This window comes from Procambarus clarkii, chromosome 36, assembly GCF_040958095.1.
Source record: "Procambarus clarkii isolate CNS0578487 chromosome 36, FALCON_Pclarkii_2.0, whole genome shotgun sequence".
In the NCBI taxonomy this organism is placed as follows: domain Eukaryota; kingdom Metazoa; phylum Arthropoda; class Malacostraca; order Decapoda; family Cambaridae; genus Procambarus; species Procambarus clarkii.
This window is the reverse complement of record NC_091185.1, coordinates 26,894,259-26,919,800: the sequence shown is the minus strand read 5'-3', so window position 1 is coordinate 26,919,800 and position 25,542 is coordinate 26,894,259. Positions and strand designations below refer to the sequence as shown.

The following is a 25,542-nucleotide window of genomic DNA, read 5'->3' as shown; positions in this document are numbered from 1 at the left end:
ATATTATGAGAAAGTGTTTGCTTGGTCTGTGTTCATAGCTAGGGTGAGAGAGAGAGAGTGAGGGAAATGTGTGTGTGCTACCAGAGTGCAAGTGTGAGGTTGGAGGAAGTACATGAGTGCTAGGAGGAGAATATTTGGTTGTCTGCGACATACATCGCCTTGACCACTATCTACGAGAATGTGAACATCTGAGAGACATTAGAAATATGAGCAGAATAATAAACCCTACATTGTTTGAATTTTGAAAACACTATTTGGCAATGGTGCTGTAGAAAGAGTGTGAGATTGGAGAGTGTCAATGGGTGTTAAGAAAGTGAGAGAGAGAGAGAGAGAGAGAGAGAGAGAGAGAGAGAGAGAGAGAGAGAGAGAGAGAGAGAGAGAGAGAGAGAGAGAGAGAGAGAGAGAGAGAGAGAGAGAGGGAGAGAGAGAGAGAGAGAGTTGTGATTGGAGAATACCCCAGTGGAGCTATGAGAGAATGTACTTAAAACGTGTCTAAGGGTGGAAGTTGTGTAATAATGTGACAGTGGAGGTGTACAATGAAGTAGTGTCGATAGCGTGGAGGTGTACAGACGTACAGAATGTCTGGTTGGTCGAGACGTCAATCTTTCGACGATAACCTTACTCTTTGATAGTTTATAAACCACAGGCTGACGCATGAACCCTTTGCTAACGCAGGAGCCGTTCACCGATCACGAACAGATCGTTCATATACCAAATCGACCAAAGTTCGATAACGAAATCGACCAAATCAAAGTACTTCCAAAGGACAAGACTTACATTAGCCTACCGTCTTTCTGACTAGTGTGATCTTCAGTGGTAAAAATCTCTGAGATGTACTAAGGGATAAACGTCGTCTTTTGAATTTCGTGAAATCCAGAATAAACATAAAATGGGTGAAAATGAAGGAAAAATTCACACCTCAGGTGTGTGACGATGGCATGGGTAAAGGATGGGAATCACTGGGTATCTTGAGGAGGGTAGAGATAGCTACAACACCCCATCTTTTTGTGAGGATAGAGATAGTTATTTCACCTCATCAGTTGGATATGGTGGAGATATTCATCACCATATCTTTTGGGGAGAGTAGAGATATCTTATTCACCCCGATCTCTTGGGTAGAGTAGAGATAACTTACCCTCTCATCTATTAGGGAGAGTAGAGATAACTTTATCACCCCTCCATCTACTGGGGAGAGTAGAGATTGCTTTTCCACTCTTATCTATTGGGGAGATCATGATAGATCTGACACACCATCTCCCGAGGAAAGTATCTCGACAGATCACGTCTCATCTCTCATGGTGGGTAGCGAGTCAACTCACATTACCTTTCTCGAATGAAGAGTGAGGCATCACTTTCGAGTGGAGAGTGAGGCATCACTCTCGAGTGAAGAGTGAGACTTCACTCTCGAGTGGAGAGTGAGGCATCACAAGAAACGACGAACTGTAACTCGAGCAACATCTCAAGTTTTAGAATATAAGTAAAGCTCAGTATCTTGGTAATCTTTTTAAATTGAATACTTCACGATTCTCGCTCACTCCTCTTGGAGTTTCTACCCGTCCATCAATGTTCTTAATCTTGATTTTTTTTCATTTTTCTACTTATTTAGGTTTCACTTTCCCCACAGCTTTTTCCGACTTCCAGGTTCCTCTTATTTATTACTTATGACTGAATACAATGTGGGAGTTAGCTTCTTACGACCCAAATTGTTTTTATTTCAGTTGAAACACAAATTGAAAAAAGTTTTTTTTACAGTAATATGCATATTTTTTTTCTGAATACGGGAAAATTGTCAGAATTGTTCTGGTATTCAATCTTTAGTAGTATTATTATAAGCACAGAACCTCAGTACTGCCACTTGTACCCCTCCCACTCCGTCGCGTCATATCGAAGCCTGATTCACTAACTTTCCCATACTTTCCACAGGTACACAGGAGAGGGGTAACTTTTTTATTCGAACTAAAAAATGCCCAAAGTTAATCCTATACAGAGAGAGAGAGAGAGAGAGAGAGAGACATATACGTACATACACACATACACACAATGTGTGTATGTGTGAGTGAGTGAGGCAAGAGGGCAATGTACGAAACCTCCAGTTTGGGCTCCGGTTGGGAGCCACTGGACTCCTTATAGGATTCAGCTGAATCCCAGTTTACATTGTGTTACTCCACAAGGTCTCCTCTAAATACACTTTATTTTCTTCTCGGAGGCTATGGGTCCCTACAATTGCACCAGAGGTGTTACCCCCCTATATATATATATATATATATATATATATATATATATATATATATATATATACACATTCATCACTCTGCTTCTCTGTTTCTCTTTGTTTGTATGTCTGTCTGCCTCTGCCTCTCTCTCTTTCGTGCGCGCGCTCTCTCTCTTTCTCACCCGCTAGCTACACTTCCATTATTCACGACAATTATCGTATATTTCCAAACCCGGGTGGCGAGGTATCACCCCTCCACGAGCTCTCCTCCTGCCATGAGGCTCAACCTAATTATGCAGATGACTGATGCCCTGCCAGGCCTCGCTACGCTTGGCCTCCTCAATGTCTGTTATTCGTTAACTTTTGGAGCGACTTCCACGTCACTTGTTATCTCGTGGACGGAGCCAAGACCTCTTTCGGTAGGTGATGATCTTTCAGGAAAGTATGGGACAAATTGGTCTTTTCAACTCGAGGGGGCGATATCAACCCATCCTCCTTTTTATATATTATATATTGTGACGGTCGTCAATAATCACGAATTCGTACGTACTTATAGCTTTTAAGTAGTAGTGTACTGACGAGTAAGGAGTTCTTTTAAAATAAATGAAGTAAAAACACAAATTTAAATATTCCCAGGCCTAGTATAGCACACATATGTACTATATTATGCCTCAGATATCGTGTATAAGGCCTAGGGAGGTTAGGTTAGGTTAGTTTCTCGCAACACAAGTTAAAATAGTTTTCCGGTTTGTCCAACTCATTAGTTCAGATTTCTACTTTCTAATTTTGTTGTTCGTCGGTATATATACTATTTATATATAACTCACATTTTAAATTACACACATTTATAATAAATTAGAGACACCTCTTCTGGGAAGAAATAAACAGTTAGTATTGACCATTTTAAAGTGTTTAAATGATGCAGCGGTTTCGATGCTTCTCTATAAGTTTTCATCTGTACACAATAACGCACGACTACCTTAGGGGGTTATTTTATTTACGTAGATGAGGAATAGTGTTGCAATGGGAAAATATGAGTGTTAACTGGTGCTAATTATATTTCTCATTCACCAATTCCGGCCCATGTCATTCCTACTTCTTTCCGCTAAGTGATCTCTCACCGATTTCAGTGAGTGAGAAATTTTGACAGATATTGCGGATATCTGTCAAAAGCTACTTGACATGTAAAGATACTTGCTCCTCAAATTCTTATCTATGTGCGATTTTCTTTCCCTAAAACATCTTTGGCACTTGTAAAAAATATGATTATGTCTAGTTATTCGATCGTTATCATCGTTATTCTTGAAATTATTTTGCAACACTTAATTGTCTGTGACATTTATCTATAATTAAATTTCAGTTCCATATTCCGTCTTTTTTGTGGGTAACTTATTTGCCTTCAACCGGCTGCCGGCCAACTATCCCTACATAAAAAATTATTGAAAACTGAATATTTTTCAGTATACAATAATACTTAAAACACGTTGTACTGAACGAGGTGAGAATAGCTTGAGCTACCTCATCCCTTTGTGTGTATTTTACCTTAATAAACTTATTTCAATTTCAATTTCAATAATACTTAGAGTTATACTGAAAACCTGTCGCGCTTCTATCAACTTTCACCATGTTCCTCTGTCTGTTTCTTAAGTCTGCTTTGAGTCTACTGAATAGTTAGGTAAGGGGTAGTTATGAACAAATCCACAAGGGCCGTGATGAGGGTTCGAACGTACGTATGAGAGGATCCCAGACGCACCTTAATCGACTGTACCACGACATTGTAAAAAGAATTGCAACCGGGAGTGCTACTGCCCTCACACGGAGCCCGCAGCCTCTCCGAGAAACCAACCAAGGTCTTACAAGTTTCCCCCATGCACCCGGGCTCTGTCAACAAGCTTTTCTACCTCTTCGCCTTTACTTCATTACACACAGAAATCATAATAAGGTGATGCATCAAATGAACAAAACCCGGGTTTGTGTCTCGGAGAAGACTGCAGGATCCGTGTGAGGTCAGTAGAACTCTCGGTTACAATTCTTTTTACTATGTCGTGGCACAGTCGATTAAGGTGCGTCTGGGATCCTCTCGTCCAACCACTTGGGCTGGATGGTAGAGCGACGGTCTCGCTTCATGCAGGTCGGCGTTCAATCCCAGACCGTCCAAGTGGTTGGACACCATTCCTTCCCTCCCCGTCCCATCCCAAATCATTATCCTGATCCCTTCCCAGTGCTATATAGTCGTCATGGTTTGGTGTGCTTTCCCGACAATTCCCTTTCCACCTTCATTTTTACTGCTACTACTGAGATCCTCTCGGACGAAGGTTCGAATCCTCATCACGGCCCTTGTGGATTTTTTCATTTGATGCATCAGGCTATTGGGATTTCTGTGTGTAAGTGGTAGTTATGTTTTGCCTTAGTATTTTTCGGTCTTTAATTAATCTGGGTTTAAATCCCTTACCAATTATGTGAGGTGGTTCATCGTACTTTGAAATTTCCTGTAAAATTTCATTGTAATATTTAGTAAGTACAATATCCTATTGTTAAAAATTATTTCTTTTGGTAAACACTCTAATCTTCCATTAAATATGCCTGTTGTGCAGAGTAGGCTTTTTTTTTTTATCTTAGCTGAAATGTAATTTTGCCCTCTGATCTTCAAGATTTAGTTTGTTGTCGTGTTATAATTGGTTGGGCTGTCTTCTGCGCTCTGCTCTCTCTAAAGCTTCTAATGCTATGCGTTTTGTTTTCTTTGTTTCATTTCTTGACACAGCACCACGCAGATTTTTTTCACCTCTATTCCATAATAATGATGTTTACCTCTCCGTATCATCTGTGCTCCTCTATGTAATTTATTCCCTTATGTCTTTGACAGTCTTTTCTCTAAGTTCCCTTTCCCGTTGCACATTCCCCAGACACTGTCATTCGTATGTAAGTAATTTATTTTCTTGTAGTTAAGTCTTGTGTCTTTGCTTTTCCAGACTTCGTGTTTTTGTTTTCAGCTTTATCGCGTTAGCAAGGACAAGAGTCCATGGTAACGTCTTCGCTGACTCTTGGTGGGAATTCAGGCTTTCAATTCTGAATGTTCTCCTCCTTCTGGGACAGACAAGACCTGGGGCCAGATTCACGAAGCAGTTACGAAAGTACTTACGAACGTGTACATCTTTCCTCAATCATTGACGGCTTTGTTTACAATTATTAAACAGTTAATGAGCTCCGAGGCACCAGGAGGCTGTTTATAACAATAACAACAGTTGATTGGGAAGTTTTTATGCTTGTAAACTGTTTAATAAATGTAAACAAAGCCGTCAAAGATTGAGGAAAGATGTCCACGTTCGTAAGTACTTTCGTAACTGCTTATTGAATCTGGCCCCTGGTCCAGAGAGCCAGGTATATCACGTCTGATTTATGAGAGTAACTCTTTTTATACTGTATTTCTGGAACCTACAATATATATTTAACTCTTTATTTCCTCTCAACGGCGAAGATAAGTAGATTTAGAGTATATCTCTTCATGATTTATTCAATACATAATCAGACATTTAGCATGAATTCTGTATACTTATGTTGATGCTTCCTTTGGCACATCTATAGCTGTTTATTGAGGTTACACATTGCCATCAGTCACCATCTTATTTGATTTAAAATAAGATGGTGACTGTAACAATATGTAACTGAGACTTCTCAACATAATACAATGATACCTAAGAAGAAGTGCCACTTCTTGCTCCAGGTTTTCGTTAGCATCAGCATACCACCTCAAGAGGCTCCTTTGATAATGCTGATTATAAGGTTTACTTAAACATGCGTCAGTATGCTGTTATTAGTATGGATTATAAGTTGTTATAGCTGGTTCAGCTGTCTTCTGTCTTCGTAGAAATATGAGAGATTAGAAATGATTAGTAATGATTGACAAGAAGAGAATGGGGGAGCACACGGTCAATGTGGGATAAAGTGTCTCATAGGTTGAAAGTGGCAGAGAGGAATGAAAAGCTTGCATGGTTACCTTGAGAGAGGCAACCTTGAGATGATTTCGGGGCTTAGCGTCTCCGCGGCCCGGTCCTCGACCAGGCCTGGCTTCCTTACCCTCAACTGGTGGGCAGATGTTGCACGGGACAGGGAAGGAGTCAATATAATTATGAGTCGTGAAGTAAGATTTTCATGTAAGCAGAAGCAGTGAGATACTCAGTTGTAGTTTTGTCAAGATTTGCTTAGTAGGGAGTAGTTGTGATGTGTGCTATGGTTGACCAGACCACACACTAGAAGGTGAAGGGACGACGACGTATCGGTCCGTCCTAGACCATTCTCAAGTGAGTCGACTTGAGAATGGTCCAGGACGGACCGAAACGTCGTCGTCCCTTCACCTTCTAGTGTGTGGTCTGGTCAACATACTTTAGCCACGTTATTGGGACTCATCGCCTGTGCTATGGTTGTTAGGAATGCAGATGTTGTTAAGTTGGCAGAGGTTGTCAGGAGAGAGGTTGTTGTTTCATACAAAGGTCGTGAGAGGGTGAAAGTCTTGAGAGGGTGAAAGTCTTGAGAGGGTGAAAGTCTTAAAAGGGTGAAAGTTTTGAGAGGCTGAAAGTCGTGAGAGGGTGAAAGTCTTGAGAGGCTGAAAGTCGTGTGAGGGTGAAAGTCTTGAAAGGGTGAAAGTCTTGAGAGGGTGAAAGGGCTTGATAGGTAGAAAAGTCATCAAAGGTAACAACGGGTGAAAAGTTAAAGAGTTTTCGCAAGAAGACAGAAGTTAAGAGGTAGAAAGAACATAACTGAAGAGAGTGTTTAAAAGGTAGAGGAAGACAATAAGATAGAGAAGGATTACGAGAATGGAAGACTCTGACTTGCGTGACAAGAAATATGAATGTGTGAGTAAGAAAGTGTGTGTATATAAACGTGATTTGTGAGAGTGAACTTGTCTGTGTTTGCGTGCGCGTGTGCTGGCAGGAGCAGAGGTATCGGCTAGCCATCCTGGCGTCAGAGCCCCCATTCTACCCCGCCACCATCCTATCTTACTCACACATTTCCAATATCTCACTCCTCATAATTTCCTCACGGCTGGACACGGTGCCGTAAAGGGAAATGGTGAGCGCCTATCGTTCCCCCTCATTTATCACTATCGTTCTTCTCCTTTATCACCATCCATCCCTCCTCCATTTTCGTCTCCCTTTAATCATTATCATTTATTTCTCTTTTCGTCAGACAATCTCTAAGGAATCCCGATTCTTCCCAAGGGTTCTCGTGGCTGTTAGTGTGTTGTGGTTGAGCGTCAGGACGCGCGCGTGCACATACGCACACAAAGGCACGCACGCTCGTGTTCATTAAATCGCGCACGCACATTCACAGCTAACGCAACTTTCTGTTTGTGTGTGTGTGTGTGTGTGTGTGTGTGTGTGTGTGTGTGTGTGTGTGTGTGTGTGTGTGTGTGTGTGTGTGTGTGTGTGTGTGTGTGTGTGTGTGTGTGTGTACTCACCTAGTTATGATTGCGGGGGTTGAACTTCGGCTCTTTGCTCTCTGATGTTCAGGTTCCTGAGCCTACTGGGCTCTATCATATCTACACTTGAAACTGTGTATGGAGTCAGCCTCCACCACATCACTGCCTAATGCATTCCATTTATTAACTACTCCGATACTAAAAAATTATGTCTAAAGTCTCTATGGCTCATTTGGGCTCTCAATTTCCACCTGTGTCCCCAAGGGCGTGTGCCTCTTGTGTTAAATAAGCTGTCTTTTTGTACCCTATCACATGTTTTATAAATGTTGAATGTCGTGATTATGTCCCCCCTAACTTTTTTGTCGTTCAGCGATGTGAGGTTTAATTCCAGTAGTCTCTCCTCATTGTTCATGCCCCTCAGTTCGGGCACTAGTCTAGTGCCAAACCTCTGAACTTTCTCCAATTTAGTTTTATGCTTGACGGGATATGGACTCCATGGTGGAGCTGCATATTCCTGGATTCGTCTGACATAAGTGGTATACTAGGTTCTGAATGATTCCTTACACAAGTTTCTGAAGGCCGTTCTTATGTTGGCCAACCTGGTGTTTGTCGCTGATGTTATCATATTGATATGAGCTTCAGGTGACAGGTCTGGCGTGATATCAACCCTCAGGTCTTTCTCTCTGATTCTAGAAGAATTTCATCTCCCAAATGGTACCTTGTATCTGACCTCCTGCTCCATCCACCTATCTTCATTACATTACATTTGCTCGGGTGAGTTTGCTGTGTGTGTGTGTGTGTGTGTGTGTGTGTGTGTGTGTGTGTGTGTGTGTGTGTGTGTGTGTGTGTGTTTGTGTGTGTGTGTGTGTACTCACCTAATTGTACTCACCTAATTGTGCTTGCGGGGGTTGAGCTCTGGCTCTTTGGTCCCGCCTCTCAACCGTCAATCAACTGGTGTACAGATTCCTGAGCCTATTGGGCTCTATCATATCTACATTTGAAACTGTGAATGGAGTCAGCCTCCACCACATCACTTCCTAATGCATTCCATTTGCTAACTACTCTGACACTGAAAAAGTTCTTTCTAACGTCTCTGTGGCTCATTTGGGTACTCAGCTTCCACCTGTGTCCCCTTGTTCGCGTCCCACCAGTGTTGAAAAGTTCATCCTTGTTTACCCGGTCGATTCCCCTGAGGATTTTGTAGGTTGTGATCATGTCCCCCCTTACTCTTCTGTCTTCCAGTGTCGTGAGGTGCATTTCCCGTAGCCTTTCCTCATAACTCATGCCTCTTAGTTCTGGGACTAGTCTAGTAGCATACCTTTGGACTTTTTCCAGCTTCGTCTTGTGCTTGACCAGGTACGGGCTCCATGCTGGGGCCGCATACTCCAGGATTGGTCTTACATATGTGGTGTACAAGATTCTGAATGATTCCTTACACAGGTTCCTGAACGCCGTTCTGATGTTAGCCAGCCTCGCATATGCCGCAGACGTTATTCTCTTTATGTGGGCTTCAGGAGACAGGTTTGGTGTGATATCAACTCCTAGATCTTTCTCTCTGTCTGTTTCATTAAGTACTTCATCTCCTATTCTGTATCCTGTGCCTGGCCTCCTGTTTCCACTGCCTAGTTTCATTACTTTGCATTTACTCGGGTTGAACTTCAACAGCCATTTGTTGGACCATTCACTCAGTCTATCCAGGTCATCTTGTAGCCTCCTACTATCATCCTCTGTTTCAATCCTCCTCATAATTTTTGCATCGTCGGCAAACATTGAGAGGAACGAATCTATACCCTCTGGGAGATCATTTACATATACCAGAAACAGTATAGGTCCAAGGACTGACCCCTGTGGGACTCCACTTGTGACGTCTCGCCAATCTGAGACCTCACCCCTCACACAGACTCGTTGTCTCCTGTTGCTTAGGTATTCCTCTATCCACCGGAGTACCTTCCCTCTCACTCCAGCCTGCATCTCCAACTTTCGCACTAGCCTCTTGTGTGGCACTGTATCAAAGGCTTTCTGACAATCCAAAAATATGCAGTCTGCCCACCCTTCTCTTTCTTGCCTTATTTTTGTTGCCTGGTCGTAGAATTCAAGTAACCCTGTGAGGCAGGACCTGCCATCCCTGAACCCATGTTGATGCTGTGTTACAAAGTTCCTTCGCTCCAGATGCTCCACTAGTTTTTTTCGCACAATCTTCTCCATCAGCTTGCATGGTATGCAGGTTAGGGACACTGGCCTGTAGTTCAGTGCCTCCTGTCTATCCCCTTTCTTGTATATCGGGACTACGTTAGCTGCTTTCCAAATATCTGGCAGTTCCCCTGTTGCCAGTGATTTGTTATACACTATGGAGAGTGGTAGGCTCAGTTCTCTTGCTCCTTCCTTTAGAACCCAAGGGGAGATTCCATCTGGGCCTATAGCCTTCGTCACGTCCAACTCTAGTAAACACTTCCTTACTTCCCCACTGGTAATCTCAAACTCTTCCAGTGGTTCCTGGTTAGCTATTCCCTCACTTACCTCTGGAATTTCTCCTTGTTCTAAGGTGAAGACCTCCTGGAATTTCTTATTCAATTCCTCACACACTTCCTTGTCATTTGTAGTGAATCCTTCCGCCCCTATCCTTAATCTCATAACCTGTTCCTTTACTGTTGTTTTTCTCCTAATGTGGCTATGCAACAATTTAGGCTGAGTCTTTGCCTTGCTTGCGATGTCATTTTCGTATTGTCTTTCTGCCTCTCTTCTCATCCTGACATATTCATTCCTGGCATTCTGGTATCTTTCTCTGCTCTCCAGTGTCCTGTTATTCCTATAGTTTCTCCATGCCCTTTTACTTTGCTGCTTAGCTAGCCTACATCTTTGATTAAACCATGGGTTTCTCATCTTCATTTCTCTGTTTTCCTTTTGGACTGGGACAAACTTGTTTGCTGCGTCCTTGCACTTCTGCGTGATGTAATCCATCATATCTTGGGCCGTCTTTCCCCTGAGCTCTGTTTCCCATGCTATATCTGTTAGGAATTTTCTTATCCCCTCATAGTTTCCCTTTCGGTATGCTAACCTTTTGGTTTCGGTATCCCTCCTCGAGTTCAATAACCCTTCTTCAATCAAGTACTCAAACACCAGTACACTGTGGTCGCTCATTCCTACTGGGTCCTCAAAACCGATTTCTCTTATGTCGGAGTCGTTCAGAGTGAAGACTAGGTCGAGTCTCGCTGGTTCGTCATTGCCTCTCATCCTTGTGGGTTCTCCGACATGCTGCGTTAAAAAGTTGCTTGTCACCACCTCCAATAGTTTGGCTCTCCACGTATCCTCGCCTCCATGCGGTTCCTTGTTCTCCCAGTCAATCTTTCCGTGATTGAAGTCGCCCATGATGAGCAGGTGGGATCTATTTCTACAGGCAGCAGAGGCTGCCCTCTCAATTATAGTGTTAACTGCCTTGTTGTTGTTTTCATACTCTTGACTGGGTCTTGACTGTGTGTGTGTGTGTGTGTGTGTGTGTGTGTGTGTGTGTGTGTGTGTGTGTGTGTGTACTAACCTATTTGTACTCACATATTTGTGCTTGGGGGGGGGTGAGCTCTCGCTCTTTGGTCCCGCCTCTCAACTGTCAATGAACAGGTGTACAGGTTCCTGAGCCTACTGGGCTCTATCATATCTACACTTGAAACTGTGTATGGAGTCAGCCTCCACCACATCACTTCCTAATGCATTCCATTTGTCATCCACTCTGACGCTAAAAAAAGTGCCTTCTAATATCTCTGTGGCTCATTTGGGCACTCAGTCTCCACCTGTGTCCTCTAGTGCGTGTTCCCCTTGTATTAAATAGTCTGTCTTTATCTACCCTATCAATTCCTTTGGGAATCTTGAATATGGTGATCATGTCTCCTCGTAGCTCATACCTCTCAGCTCGTTTACTAGTCTGGTGGCAAACCCTTGAACCTTTTCCAGGTCTTTAGTCGTATCCTTGAATAGATATGGACTCCATGCTGGGGCTGCATTATCCAGGATTGGTCTGACATATGTGGTATGCAAGGTTCTGAATGTTTCCTTACACAAGTTTCGAAATGCCGTTCTTATGTTGGCCAACCTGGCATATGCCGCTGATGTTATCCTCTTGATATGGGCTTCACGGGACAGGTCTGGCGTGATATCAACCCCAAAGGCGTCTTCTCTCTCTGACTCTTGAAAAATTTCATCTCCCAAATGATAACTTGTATCTGGCCTCCTGCTCCCTACACCTATCTTCATTACATTACATTTGCTTGGGTGAACCTCTAACAACCATTTGTTCGACCATTCCTTCAGTTCTTCTATGTCTTTTTGAAGCCTCAAGCACTCATTCTCGGTCTTAATCCTTCTCATAATTATGGCATCATCAGCAAACATTGAGAGAAAGGAGTCTATACCCTCTGGGAGATTATTAATGTATATCAGAAACAGGATAGGACCGAGTACAGAGCCCTGTGGGACTCCACTGGTGACTTCACGCCAATCTGAGGTCTCAACCCTCACCGTAACTCAATTGTTGTTGTTTTAGATTTAGCTACTCAGAACGAAATGCCCTTGTAGCACGGGCTATGGTGAGCCCATAATTGAGTTCGGTTATTCACGATAACCTTGTTACTGTGATATTTGGGTCAAAGTGTTAAATGGAGGTGGGGATTTCTCCCTTTTTCCCTGTTTCTTTTTCGCTTCTGTTTTAGTGCACAGATTTTAGTCTTGTTTTAATAACATTATCTTGGTGACGGATGCAGATGAAGAATGCTCACTAGTGAGTCCCATTCCTCAACGGCTTTTCTAATCATTGTAGTTGCAGCTGCATTAGAATGAGCATATAATGCAGCTGCCGTCGTTGGATTAATGTTGAGTTTGATGCGCAGTGCTTCAGTAGCTTCACATTCCAGTAAGTAAGGCAATAGTGGCGCCTCTGTTCACAGATATGACACTCTTTAGCTATTGGAGTTATTACCTGCCAGCAGCACTTGTAACCAAGTCTGAGTCTGTGTATAGCTACTGCAATGTCTCTGGATATATTTTTGTCAGGCTTGAACGAGGAGTAACCAGTGGCTTGTTCGTACCATATCGCAGTGGATCTTCCTTTAGCTACTTTGGCTCTGTGGCGACGTTTGATAGTTTGAAGTATTTTCTTCTTGATTTGCTCCTTAATCCGTGAAAAAGTTAAAGGTTTTTTAATCCTGTACAACAGGTAGAGCAGTGCCAGTTTTAGTTAGTGACTCGGCTAGTGATTGTAACTCTCTGCTTCCTATTGCTTAGGTATTCCCTTATCCACTGGAGCACCTTACCAGTTACTTACCGATAGTCCAAGAAAATGCAGTCCGCCCAGCCTTCTCTTTCTTACTTAATTTTTGTCACCTGGTCGTAGAATTCTAGTAAGCCAGTCAGGCAAGATTTACCCTCCCTAAACCCATGTTGGCGATTTGTCACGAAGTCCCTTTTCTCCATATGTGTTACTAGATTTTTTCTCACGATCTTTTCCATCACCTTGCATAGTATACAAGTCAAGGACACTGGCCTGTAGTTCAGTGCTTCTTGTCTGTCACGCTTTTTGTATATTGGGACCACATTCGCCGTCTTCCATATTTCTGGTAGGTCTCCCGTCTTCAGTGACCTACTATACACTATGAAGAGTGGCAAACAAAGTGCCTCTGCACACTCTTTCAGTACCCATGGTGAGATCCCATCTGGACCAGCAGCCTTTCTCATATCCAGATGCAACAGGTGTCTCTTGACATCATCTCTCGTATTTTCAAAACCTTCCAAGGCCGCCTGGTTCACTTCCTCCTCTCCTAGCGCAGTGACCTCACCGTGTTCTATTGTGAAGACCTCCTAGAACCTCTTGTTGAATTCTTCACACATCTCTTTGTCATCCTCTGTATACCTGTCCTCGCCTGTTCTAAGTTTCATTACCTGTTCTTTCACTCTTGTTTTCCCCCTTGATGTGACTATGGAGTAGCTTTGGTTCGGTCTTGGCTTTGTTTGCTATATTATTTTCATAATTTTTCTCTGCTTCTCTTCTCACACTAACATACTCATTCCTGGTTCTCTGGTATCTCTCTCTGCTTTCTGGTGTTCTGTTATTCCGGAAGTTCCTCCACGCTCTTTTGTTCTGTTCGTTTGCTTCTACATATGCCCTATTATACCATGAATTCTTCTGTTGCTTCTCGGATTTTTCCTTTTGGGCCGGGATAAACCTGCTTACTGCCTCCTGACACTTTTGAGTGACATAGTCCATCATGTCTTGTACAGACCTAGCTCTGAGGTCTGTGTTCCATGGTATTTCCTTTAGGAAACTTCTCATCTCCTTATAATTTCCCTTTCGGAATGGCAGCCTTCTGTTTCCTAGTTTTTTTTGGGGGAGATAAATCCTAGCTCTACCAGGTACTCAAAGATCAATATACTGTGATCACTCATTCCCAAGGGTGTTTCCAAATTAAATTCCTTTATATCCCACTCATTTAGGGTAAATATCAGATCAAGCATTGCTGGTTCATCTTCTCCTCTCATTCTTGTTGGTTTTTTTATGTGTTGGCTTAGAAAGTTTCTTGCTGCCACGTCCAGCAGCTTAGCTCTGCATGTATCTGTTCCTCCATGTGGGTCTCTGTTCTCACAATCTATCTTCCCATGGTTGAAGTCTCTTTATGATTAGTAGTCTAGATCCATTCCTGCTAACAACAGAGTCTGCTCTCTTTATTATGTTAATGGTGGCCATGTTATTTCTATCATATTCCTGTCTGGGTCTTCTGTCATTTGGTGGTGGATTATATATGACTACGATTATAATTTTGTGTCCTCCAGTTGTTACGGTACCTGCTATGTAGTCACTGAAACCTTCACAGCCCTGAATATCCATCTCCTCAAAATTCCAGCCTTTTCTTACCAGTAGAGCTACACCACCCCCACCTCTTCCTTCTCTCTCTTTCCTCACAACACAGTAGTCCTGTGGGAACACTGTATTTGTTTTGGTTTTCGTTAGCTTTGTTTCTGTGAGTGCTATTATGTCTGGGTTTTCTTCTAGTACCCATTCTCCAAGTTCATTTGATTTATTTGTAATCCCATCTATGTTAGTGTACATTGCCTTGAGACTCTTTCTTTTGTCCCTTCTCATGTCCCCTTCTTGGTGAGTGTTCTGCTGATGGGGAAAGCTGTTTCAGGGGTGTGAGGATTTGTGAGGTGGATAACAGGGTTTCAGAGGTTACTGGAGTGAGGGATGGAGGGTCAAGTGATGGTGGAACAGGGAGGGTATGGGATGAAGGGAGAGAGAGGACAGGGAGGGAAAGGAGGGGGGGAAGGGGAACATGGTGGGAGTAGGGGAGGGGATGCAGGGTGGGAATGGGGTGAGGGGGGAGGGAGAGTTGGCTAAACATTTGAGTGGGGGCAGGGAGGGTTCTTGTTATGGGTGAATGAATTCTGATGTGTGTGTGTGTGTGTGTGTGTGTGTGTGTGTGTGTGTGTGTGTGTGTGTGTGTGTGTGTGTGTGTGTGTGTGTGTGTGTGTGTATGTGTGTGTGTGTGTGTGTGTGTGTGTATGTGTGTGTGTGTGTGTGTGTGTGTGTGTGTATGAGTGTGTTCGTGTGTGTGTGTGTGTACATATATGGGCCACTCTGCGGCTGCAGGCTCGGGACTATGGTTGGGTTAACGCGGATCCCAGGAATGTTAGGAGAACTAATACACTGGAAATCAAAACTCATCTCAACATATAAACACATCACCCGACTGTCTTGCTGTCTGTCTGTGTCTCTCTCTGTCTTTGTGTCTTATGTATCCTTTCCTATCTCTATGTCTGTCTGCCTGTTTCTCCGCCCTCCCCTCTCTCTCTCTCTCTCTCTCTCTCTCTCTCTCTCTCTCTCTCTCTCTCACTCTCTCTCTCTTTCTCTCTCTCTCTCTCTCTCTCTCTCTCTCTCTCTCTCTGTCTCTCTCTCTCTCTCTCTCTCTCTCTCTCTCTCTCTCTCTCTCTCTCTCTCTCTCTCTCTCTCTCTCTCTCTCTCTCTCTCTCTCTCTCTCTCTCTCTTTCTCTCTCTCTCTCTCTCATTCTTACTAGATCTAGTGTTCAGTAGTGTTGTCCAGTGAGAAGTCGCTAGTGAAGCTGCTGGCAAGGGCTAAACTACCTCAGTTCATGTGATGCCTGCCCCAAACATTTTGTATTGGGTATATTTACATACATCTCTGATTGGTATGTAAATCGCTCATGATGAGTCAGTAGCCATCTGCGTGCCAGAGCCTTCGTGAGATAGTTTGACCGGTTCTCTTGTATATCCGCCTGTTCAGTGAACAAGTTCCAGAGGCGGATTGGCCAAGGAATGTGACCGATGATGCAGTGATGTTCTTGAGAACGGCAGTTCAAGCCCGAGACTATTGAAGGTTGAGAATCTTGTGTCACGCGTGCCAACTACTGGTTGTCCACGGAGTTGGGCCAGTTGCACAACTTTGAGAATGTTAGCCTTGTACAGAAGAGTAAGATCACCAACGTCACGACGGTATTGCAGACTCTAATGTTCAAACCACTCCCAAATTACTTGGTTTAGACTAGAGATGAGTCTTCTTGCATTGTCAAAATTTCTGATGCATCATGGAGCTCAGACAATCCAGAAGAAGGGTTCAGACACAAGATTGGAGCGAACCTGTGCTTTATATAAGTTGTGTAGCCCCTGCTGTTCAGGAGGTGTGAGATGAGCTGTTGGACTGTTAGTTTCTTGCCTGACGTTTGATCTAGCTTATGCACGTGGGTCTTCATTGTCATTATTCATACTTCATGCCCATTATGTCAAGATCATTTCTGAACTCAATTTTTGTTTACAATGTGATTTACAATGTGCAGTTTAGTTATCATTATCACGTGAGCTTTCTATTTCATGAGTTTATATAACTCTCATAAAGGAACTATCAAACTGCAAGTTTGAAATCGGTGAAACTGGAAGCAAGAGCTGTAAACCTGCCTCAGCTCATCTGAAACCTACCCCTAGAGGCTCATTTATTTAATGAGTCTATTACATGCATCAGTAGAAATAAACTTTATTCTTTAACAACATTAGGTAACAATCATATAAGGAATAAGATGAGCCTGTAGCCAACTGTATGCCAGAGCCTTCATGTGATCAGTTGACCTGATCTCCCGTGTATCAACCTGTTGAGGGAACAAGTTCCAGATACGAGTCAGCCTAGGAGTGAATGATCGCTGATGAAGTGATGTTCTTACAACCGCTCTCTCTCTCTCTCTCTCTCTCTCTCTCTCTCTCTCTCTCTCTCTCTCTCTCTCTCTCTCTCTCTCTCTCTCTCTCTCTCTCTCTCTCTCTCTCTCTCTCTCTCTCTCTCTCTCTCTCTCTCTCTCTGGTCCAAGACCAATCACCCTGCTAAGTCTTGCCAACTTAGCCTCTAACGTCTAGCTCTAAATAACGAACCTACAGACATTCTCCTTCACAGAGATATAGATATTCATATACTTGAAACACAAATGTTATCGCATATTTCTTATCTGAATCCGAAGACCGTGCCAGCTGTGTTTGTTTTTCCTCAGGTCCCTGTGAGTGTTTCTGGCGGAGGAAGTCTAGCCAAATATTATCTATGCATCCTCGTGTTATCTTCCCTCCTGTGTTATCGTATGTTACTACGTTTCTCGAACTAGCAATTCTGTTATTATTCTTTTTTTTCACTTTTGTGTTATTAATCCTCCTCTTCACTCTCACTCGCATTTATCCTTATCGCTCTTCATGTCCTTATTCTTTCAACATTCTTATCTTTCACTCTCTGTAACTAATATTACTTTTTATTAATCCTACGTTTCATTCTAGCTCTTCACATTTAGCCATTATTTTGCTCTTCACTCTGTTTCACTCAGCGTTCACTTCACTCTCTTAATCTATGAGATTGTTCTCAGTCTAAGAACCGTCCAGTCGATCAGACTTCTGCTGTATCAGGCGTAGTATTAAGAGATAAATGATGCAATAAGGAACACTTCCCAAGGTTTTCCATCATCGACTTTCCAGGACTTTGCTCTCGTCCCTGCCTCTTCTCCTAATTTTCTTACTTCCTCTTTCCCCTTTTTTTCTTATTTCCTCTTCTCTTGTTCCCCCTTCCTTGTCTCCTGTCCTCTTCTCTTGTTCCCCCTTCCTTTTCTCCTGTCCTCTTCTCTTGTTCCCCCTTCCTTTTCTCCTGTCCTCTTCACCGTTCATCTTTCGAGTCATTCTCGCTCTTAAAATCGCATCTAATAACCTAATTTTATCCCTCACTGGGTGCAGCGTGTCTCTGTCTTCACTCTCCCTCACTGAGTCCCTCTGGGAGCCTGGGTGAGGGACGGAGGCTGGGGAGGAAGGGCATGAAGGAAGGGGTAGAACGGGTCAGACAAGAAAATTAAAATAAATAAAGGGAAGGGAATTAAGGCATTGAGGTTCAAGAAGAGAAAGGGTCGTGAATTCTGCAATAGTTGAAGGGAAAGGAGGTCAGGTAGGAGAGGGAGGTTTAAGGGTCAGCACAAGTGGAAGGGAGGTTAGGTAGGGAGGATGGAAACAACGTTGGAAGGGTTTGAGTTGAGGGGGTAGAGATGGATGAAGTAGAGTGGGAAAGGGTAAAGTGGATGAGTTGATAAGTTGGATGAGTGGATGAGTTGATAAAGGGTAAAGTGGATGAGGGGGAAGTAAAGAAGGATAAGGATTTGGGTTATGGCAATGTGCCGGACGTCTCCCTCTGGTGAAAACTCAAACCTCATACATTCTTCAAAGTTTTATGTAGGAATGTTGATATATTTCAAACTTATTGGACATAATTTTGTATTAATTGTTATTCATTTACAACTTGTTTCTGTTGGAGCATTGAGGATGTTTCAGTAACTAACCTGTTACCAAGAAAAAAGTTTCAGAAAAAAATCGTTTTTATGAAACCTTGCTCTGATATTGCTCTGATATTGCTCTGATATTGCTCTGATATTGCTCTGATATTGCTCTGATATTGCTCTCAAAGTGCAGGGAAATCATCTATTTGGCGGTCACATGATACACTTCCTAATAGTGTGTTTTTCTACAAGGAGAAACCAAATTTCGGGAATGCATTTTCTGAATGTAAAATACAGTAAAACAAGTCAATCTCTTCGGCATTGGAATAACTAATGGTTGGAAATTAGGGTGAGTGAAATAACTTTAGTTTTCTTTTGATCTGTGGCCATATCTTGTGCCTTGTACAAAATAAGCTGGGGCTAGATTCACGAAGAAGTTACGCAAACACTTACGAACCTGTACTTCCTTTCTCAATCTTTGGCGGATTAGTTTACAATTATTAAACAGTTAATGAGCTCTGAAGCACCAGGAGGCTGTTCATAACAATAACAACAGTTGATTGGCAAGTTTTCATGTTTGTAAACCGTTTAATAAAGTTAACCAAATTTGTCAACGAATGAGGAAATATGTACACGTTCGTAAGAATTTGCGTAATTGCGTAAATGCTTCGTGAATCTGGCCCCAGGAGCGTAAGCTTGATGAACTTTTTTACCTAAACCGGACTGCTTGGTGGTTTATATGTAAACTTGGACTTGCTTCAGTACAAGCCTCCGGACTACCTACGGATTCTGTGGAATAATGTTTAATTTTAACAAGTTGTGGTACAGGGGGTAAGTTGGGCCTCGGGGAAATCCTTGATCACTGGCTCCTCGTTGTTCAAATTGATTATCCTGGTATTTATTATTCTGTAAGTGATGAGTGAAGAAATCAAGAATCTGAACAAATCTACAAGGGCCGTGACAGGGATTCGAACCTGCGTCTGAGAGCATCCCAGACGCTGCCTTAATTAATGGCCCTTGTGGATTTGTTCATTTGATGCATCACGCAATTGTGATTTCTGTGCGTAATCCAGAATCTGCTTGGAAACAGGCAGGTTGTCACCTATCCCTATCCAGCATAACAAATTCAGAATTAATGTTGCCGTAGTGCATTAATACATTCACACTTTTATCCATGAAAACAAAAATATGTGTTGGAAAGTTCAGGAATTTGACAAATGGTAAGAGAATGGTTACTGTTCTCTTAATATGGTAAGAGATTCTCTTTCCATGGTATGGTTTCTCTTACTTTAGATTTATATAGTAAGGTTTATAGTTTAGGTCTATAGTAAGAGCCCTGTTGTTAGTGAAACAAGAGACCTCCATCAAGGAACATATAATCATCTCTCACAACCAGACCATCACCAGAGAAATCTTAACAAGCAACACAGAAATCATCGATAGATGCAGTTTCTATTTATTATAATTAATTTTGACGTTATGGTTGCATCTCTTCTTATCAGTCGGTAATGTGACCACCCCTACGTCCATCTCTCATCGTCATTTATTTTTTATTTCCACTTCATTAATTTTTTACCCAGTTTTCTCCAAATACTTTTCTTACCCTCTTTTGGCCGAATTTCCAATCATTCTAATCCTTTTCCTTCTTTCCGTCTCATGCGCTAACCATTTAAGATTAGACATTTTTTATTAGTTTTTCTTCCACGCTCATGATCTTCCCACACATTCCATCTTTTTTGGTCTCCTTAAAATCTAAATTTCCAATTTCCTTCTCAGCACACTCACCCCGTGAGACAACTCACGCTGCGGACATTATTGCATGTGTCGTACGCCACTCGCAGATCATGTTAGCAGGGGCTTGAGCGCCCGGACAAAATGACCTGTCAACGGGATATTGACGCAGCAGAAGACACCTTACTACTAAGACTTCGTCAATGTTTGCCTGCTTGTCATCATCGTTGATCTCTGCCTCCTTACTCGTCGCGTTTATGTTCTAAGACTCTGTTGTGGTTTCGCGTCATATTTGTATTTTGCCTTAGAAGAATTTCACCATATTGAGATAAAGTGACTAGTTAGATGAGTTCCAGCAGACACTAGATGGAGTGTTCCAGCAGACTCCTGTGGTGGTGTGTTCAATCAAACACTTGGGTGATTGTGTTCCAGCAGACACTAAAACAATGGCTTGCTTCACTAAATAGCTTATTTCACTAGATGACTTGCTTCACTAAATAGCTTATTTCACTAAATGACTTGCTTCACTAAATGGGTGGCTTCACTAAAGCTAAATTTAAATTGTGGGTTAAAAATGGTTCGTACAAGACGCATGGACAATGTTAATTATGTTATGTAATTCCTTAGCATTACTGCATTACTTAAAAATGTATAATAGTGATTAAACAATGAATAATTGCGAATATTTTCAACTCTATAGCTGATAAGGCATGACTTTGGGAGTGATGAACTCAGAGGATTTACTGATGTTCAACTCATAAGTTCAACTCGCACAGGAATGATGGTGTGAAGAAAGTTTAAACAAGAAATATCTTCTGTTAAGATATTCTGCATTTTTGGAGAGTCAATATGAATTAATGTATGAAAAGATTAATTGATGGGTAAGCTAAAGAATGTGTCTACGATATATTGAGACTTTCCGCTTGAGACGCGGCATGCCATAGAACGGTTCTAGTTTTGCGAAAGAATTGGCAATTTTAAGCAGGCAATGAATCAGATTGGATTATGAATGATGAATCATGTTATGAATCATGAATGACTTGATACAACGTGATACTGGGCGCATCTGGATGTCTTTTATTAACTTAGTTCCTCTCTAAATTGCTGAACACACTCCGAAAGCCTCCTGATTTGAATTTTAAGTTTTGAAGTCAATCTCTAATGTATTCAGTATTCCTGTAGAGACTGCTTCTGAACTTTATTTATTGTAGTCCAAAATGTATTGCCTTTTTTTAAAGTACACTCTGTAAAGCGGACGTGTCCATGGGTCTTAAAAGGTGTGTTGTGAGGGTGTGTTATGAGGATGTTTTGACGGTGTGTTGAGAGGGTGTTTAGTAAGGGGGAGGTTGTGTTGTGAAGGAATTTTGTGAGGGGTGCGTTGTGATAGTGTTTTGAGGGTACATTGCGATGAGGTTGTGTAGTGAGGGGTATGTTGTGAAGATGTATTGTGAGGATGTGCTCTCAGTGTTAATGGGAATTTTTTTTGTATGAGGCTGAGGATATGCTGGGAGGCTTTGAATATTACAAGCAATCTCCCTCAGAGGGATATATCTGTATTTTATAAATTCAGATATACAAAAATGACTCTTTATGATAGAAGATAATATTAAATGATTTTCCGGAAGTCTGTTAGGCTTATCGCGGTCCCCCTGGGTCAAAAGATAACAAAGGCTGGTGCCAGAAGATAACCTTGAACAATTGCCAAACTTCTGAGTGCCCATTTATTGTTAGATGAACTGAGGCATTAAATTTAAAGAAACGTGTTCAAGAGTCTTCCTTTCGGAGCGGGAGTCGAACCTAATTCCTTTCGTAGCGGGAGCCGAACCCAATTCCTTTCGGGTCCGAAACGGATTCGCTGACCACTTTGCAATAACTGCATATGGGATTAAATAACCCCAGTTATCCTTGCAATCCACATCGTTATTTATCTTTGCGGCTTCGCTACATGTTACCATTACTACTCCACAACTACATCACTCACCTCTACAGCGAACTCGCTGTATGTTGACAGCCCCTTCACCACAACTCTTACTCTCTCTCACACAACAACGAACTCACTACTTATATAAAACAGAACGCCACAGCTCTCACTATCAGAACAAACTTGTTACATTTTGCGAATCATTTACCCAACCACTTGGGCTGGATGGTAGAGTGACGGTCACGCTTCGTGCAGGTCGGCGTTCAATTCCCAACCGTCCAACTGGTTGGGCACCATTCCCTCACCCTCATCCCATCCCAAAATCCTTATCCTGACCCCTTCAAAGTGCTATATAGTCGAAATAACTTGGGGCTTTCCCCCTAAAAATTCCTTCCCTCTCACCACCTTCTCTCTCTCTCTCTCTCACAACAGCTGACGTACACCCCGAAGACACTGTTGGACTACGGCTTCCTACTCTGCTGGGCGACAAACTCGGTTGGTAAACAGCGAGAACCCTGCGTCTTCAAGATCTTCCCAGCAGGTGAGTGACAGGACTAATATTGTCTGAGATGGATAACATTATATAATATATGAATATTTGACTCGAATGAAAATATCAGAATTTCATCAAATGTGATTGAACCCCTAAAGTGTTTTTGTTGTATAATTATTAAGTTAGTAATTTCCTAATTACGTATCACACTCGTAGCACCTCACATAAGTTGTATGTGATTGTATCACCTCAGCAAAAAAAAAAAAATACAATATATGAGAAATGTTGGGCTTTATATGTAAAATTGTAACTGATACGATGAAGCGGGGAGAAAAAAAAAGTCCCATAATAGCGAGGGTACAAATAACTTGCTGGATCAATGTCAGATATAATGGATGCGTAAATACATTTCAGAGTTTCATTTGTATATGGAAATTTTTTTGAGTTTCATTATCAACAGTACTTTGCAAGTTAAAATTGTACTCTTGCTGTACAGTTATCGGTAGCAATGTGGGAATTCTATTTTTTTTTGTCATTGAAAACTATTGTGTCCTCAGTCACACGGTTGGAAGAATTATGTTTTGTTGAAGCGACAGTATGATTTGGTGTATGATTTATAGTCAGAATATAATCATCTGCATAAGTTTCCTTTTCCTATTTGTTTCATGATGTAATCGAAATAGATGTTCCATAGGTATGAATGCGAGAGTCACAATAACATGGCTGAAGTTTGTTGACCAGACCACACACTAGAAGGTGAAGGGACGACGACGTTTTGGTCCATTCTGGACCATTCTCAAGTCGATTGTGCGATATCGACCCATATTCCATGGATATGATCTAATCATACTACTCTAGAGTATATACCCACCTACGCGGTATGTTTGCAGGTGGAGGGATGGAATTATCAGGGAAAGACGCCAAAACATTACGACTATATAGCACATGGAAGGGGGTCAGGATAAGGATTTGGGATGGGACGATGTTGAAGGAATAGTGCCCAACCACTTGGACGGTCGGTGATTCAACGCCGACCTGCATGAAGCGAGAATGTCAATCTACCTTCCAATCGTGCAGGTGGAATGATTATTTTGGACACCCAAAAACGTTTGGTTACTTTAGAGAGTTTTCAATGAGATGCAAAAGATTCCCATCAACTCCAAGTTCCTTGAGCTTACTCCGTAATCCTTCATGCAAGATGCCCTCAGATCCTCCAGCACTCTCATAGGCTGTAAGATGTGTATCCTCTCCACAGCTGTTGGTTACTATGGAACCATCCCTCATGCTCTCCCCTTATCTATAAATCAAAATTGCTTGTAACTTACTGAGTAGCTCTTATCAAGGATTTTTTCGTATAGTTTACCAACGACTGATAGTAAAGATATTGGTTAATTGTTTTCTATTCATGTCTTGCTATTTTTTTTGTATGGATAGGTACAATCCTGGCCTTCTTCCAGCATATTGGCCAGTTTAGTGGGCAACTTAGTGGGCAACTTAGTGGCCCAGCTAAGCGGCCAGCTTAGTGGCCAACATAGTGGTCAACGTTAGCTTGCAAAAAGCTAGCGTTGACAAAATCAAACGACGCCTAATTTGCATATTCTTTTTTTTTTTTTAGCTCACAAAGGCAGAGCGCTTTACGACATTCTAAGAAATATATAAAGAAAAAATATACACCTATTTTACTTAGGTTCTATGTAAAACTTACTCATACTGCGATTACATTATAACGAGTCGTACTGTAGCTCCTGGTTCACCATCGACGACGAGTAGACGTCCGGGCACTTCCTTCATCTGACGTGGCGTGACGTCTTCCTCAGGGTCTTCCTTAGTCATGTGTTCCTATCCAACCGACCGGAGAGTTGTGACGCCTGGCGCACTGGCCACGGGGAAGTTGATAGATTTGTTCCTTCCGTTTCCTGGCTGGTTCCGCGAGCGGAAGGAGGAAGGGTGTCCGGCGCCTGTTTGTGTGAGAGGTGTCGGGAGTAGGTGGGTCTTGGTGGGCTCTCGGTGTTCCCTCTGGGGGCGTGGAGGGCTCCTGGTGTTCCCTCTGGGGGCGTGGAGGGCTCCTGGTGTTCCCTCTGGGGGCGTGGAGGGCTCCTGGTGTTCCCTCTGGGGGCGTGGAGGGCTCCTGGTGTTCCCTCTGGGCGTGGATAGCTCCCGGTGTTCTCTCTGGAGGGCGTGGAGGGCTCCTGGTGTTCCCTCTGGGGGCGTGGAGGGCTCCTGGTGTTCCCTCTGGGGGCGTGGAGGGCTCCTGGTGTTCCCTCTGGGGGCGTGGAGGGTTCCTGGTGTTCCCTCTGGGGGCGTGGAGGGCTCCTGGTGTTCCCTCTGGGCGTGGAGGGCTCCTGGTGTTCCCTCTGGAGGGCGTGGAGGGTTCCTGGTGTTCCCTCTGGGGGCGTGGAGGGCTCCTGGTGTTCCTTCTGGGCGTGGAGGGCTCCTGGTGTTCCTTCTAGGGGCATGGAGGGCTCCAGGTGTTCCCTCTGGGGGCATGGAGGGCTCCTGGTGTTCCTTCTGGGGGCATGGAGGGCTCCTGGTGTTCCCTCTGGGCGTGGAGGGCTCCTGGTGTTCCCTCTGGGGGCATGGAGGGCTCCTGGTGTTCCCTCAGGGGGCGTGGAGGGCTCCTGGTGTTCCTTCTGGGGGCATGGAGGGTTCCAGGTGTTCCCTCTGGGGGCGTGGAGGGCTCCCGGTGTTCTCTCTGGGCGTGGAGGGCTCCAGGTGTTCCCTCTGGGGGCGTGGAGGGCTCCTGGTGTTCCCTCTGGGGGCATGGAGGGCTCCAGGTGTTCTCTCTGGGTGTGGAGGGCTCCTAATGTTCCTTCTGGGGGCATGGAGGGCTCCTAGTGTTCCTTCTGGGGGCGTGGAGGGCTCCCGGTGTGTTTTCTGGGCGTGGAGGGCGCCGGATGTGCCCTCTGGCGATGGTGGGCGGCACGCTTCTGCTCTGCCGGAAGGCACTAAAAGACATTTTTGCATTTTTGTGTATGAGTTTGTAAGTTGTCAAG

The 25,542-nt window shown here is 43.2% G+C and overlaps 1 protein-coding gene across 1 annotated transcript in view; it reads left to right on the top strand.

The window, feature by feature from the left end:
- LOC123756241 (uncharacterized) overlaps positions 1 to 25,542 on the top strand; it is a 579,026-nt gene that overhangs the window by 506,592 nt on the left and 46,892 nt on the right. Inside the window, exon 9 of the mRNA XM_069336707.1 lies at positions 22,489 to 22,597. Within this exon, the coding sequence (XP_069192808.1) occupies positions 22,489 to 22,597 (109 nt within the window). The remainder of the gene's footprint in view (positions 1 to 22,488; positions 22,598 to 25,542) is intronic.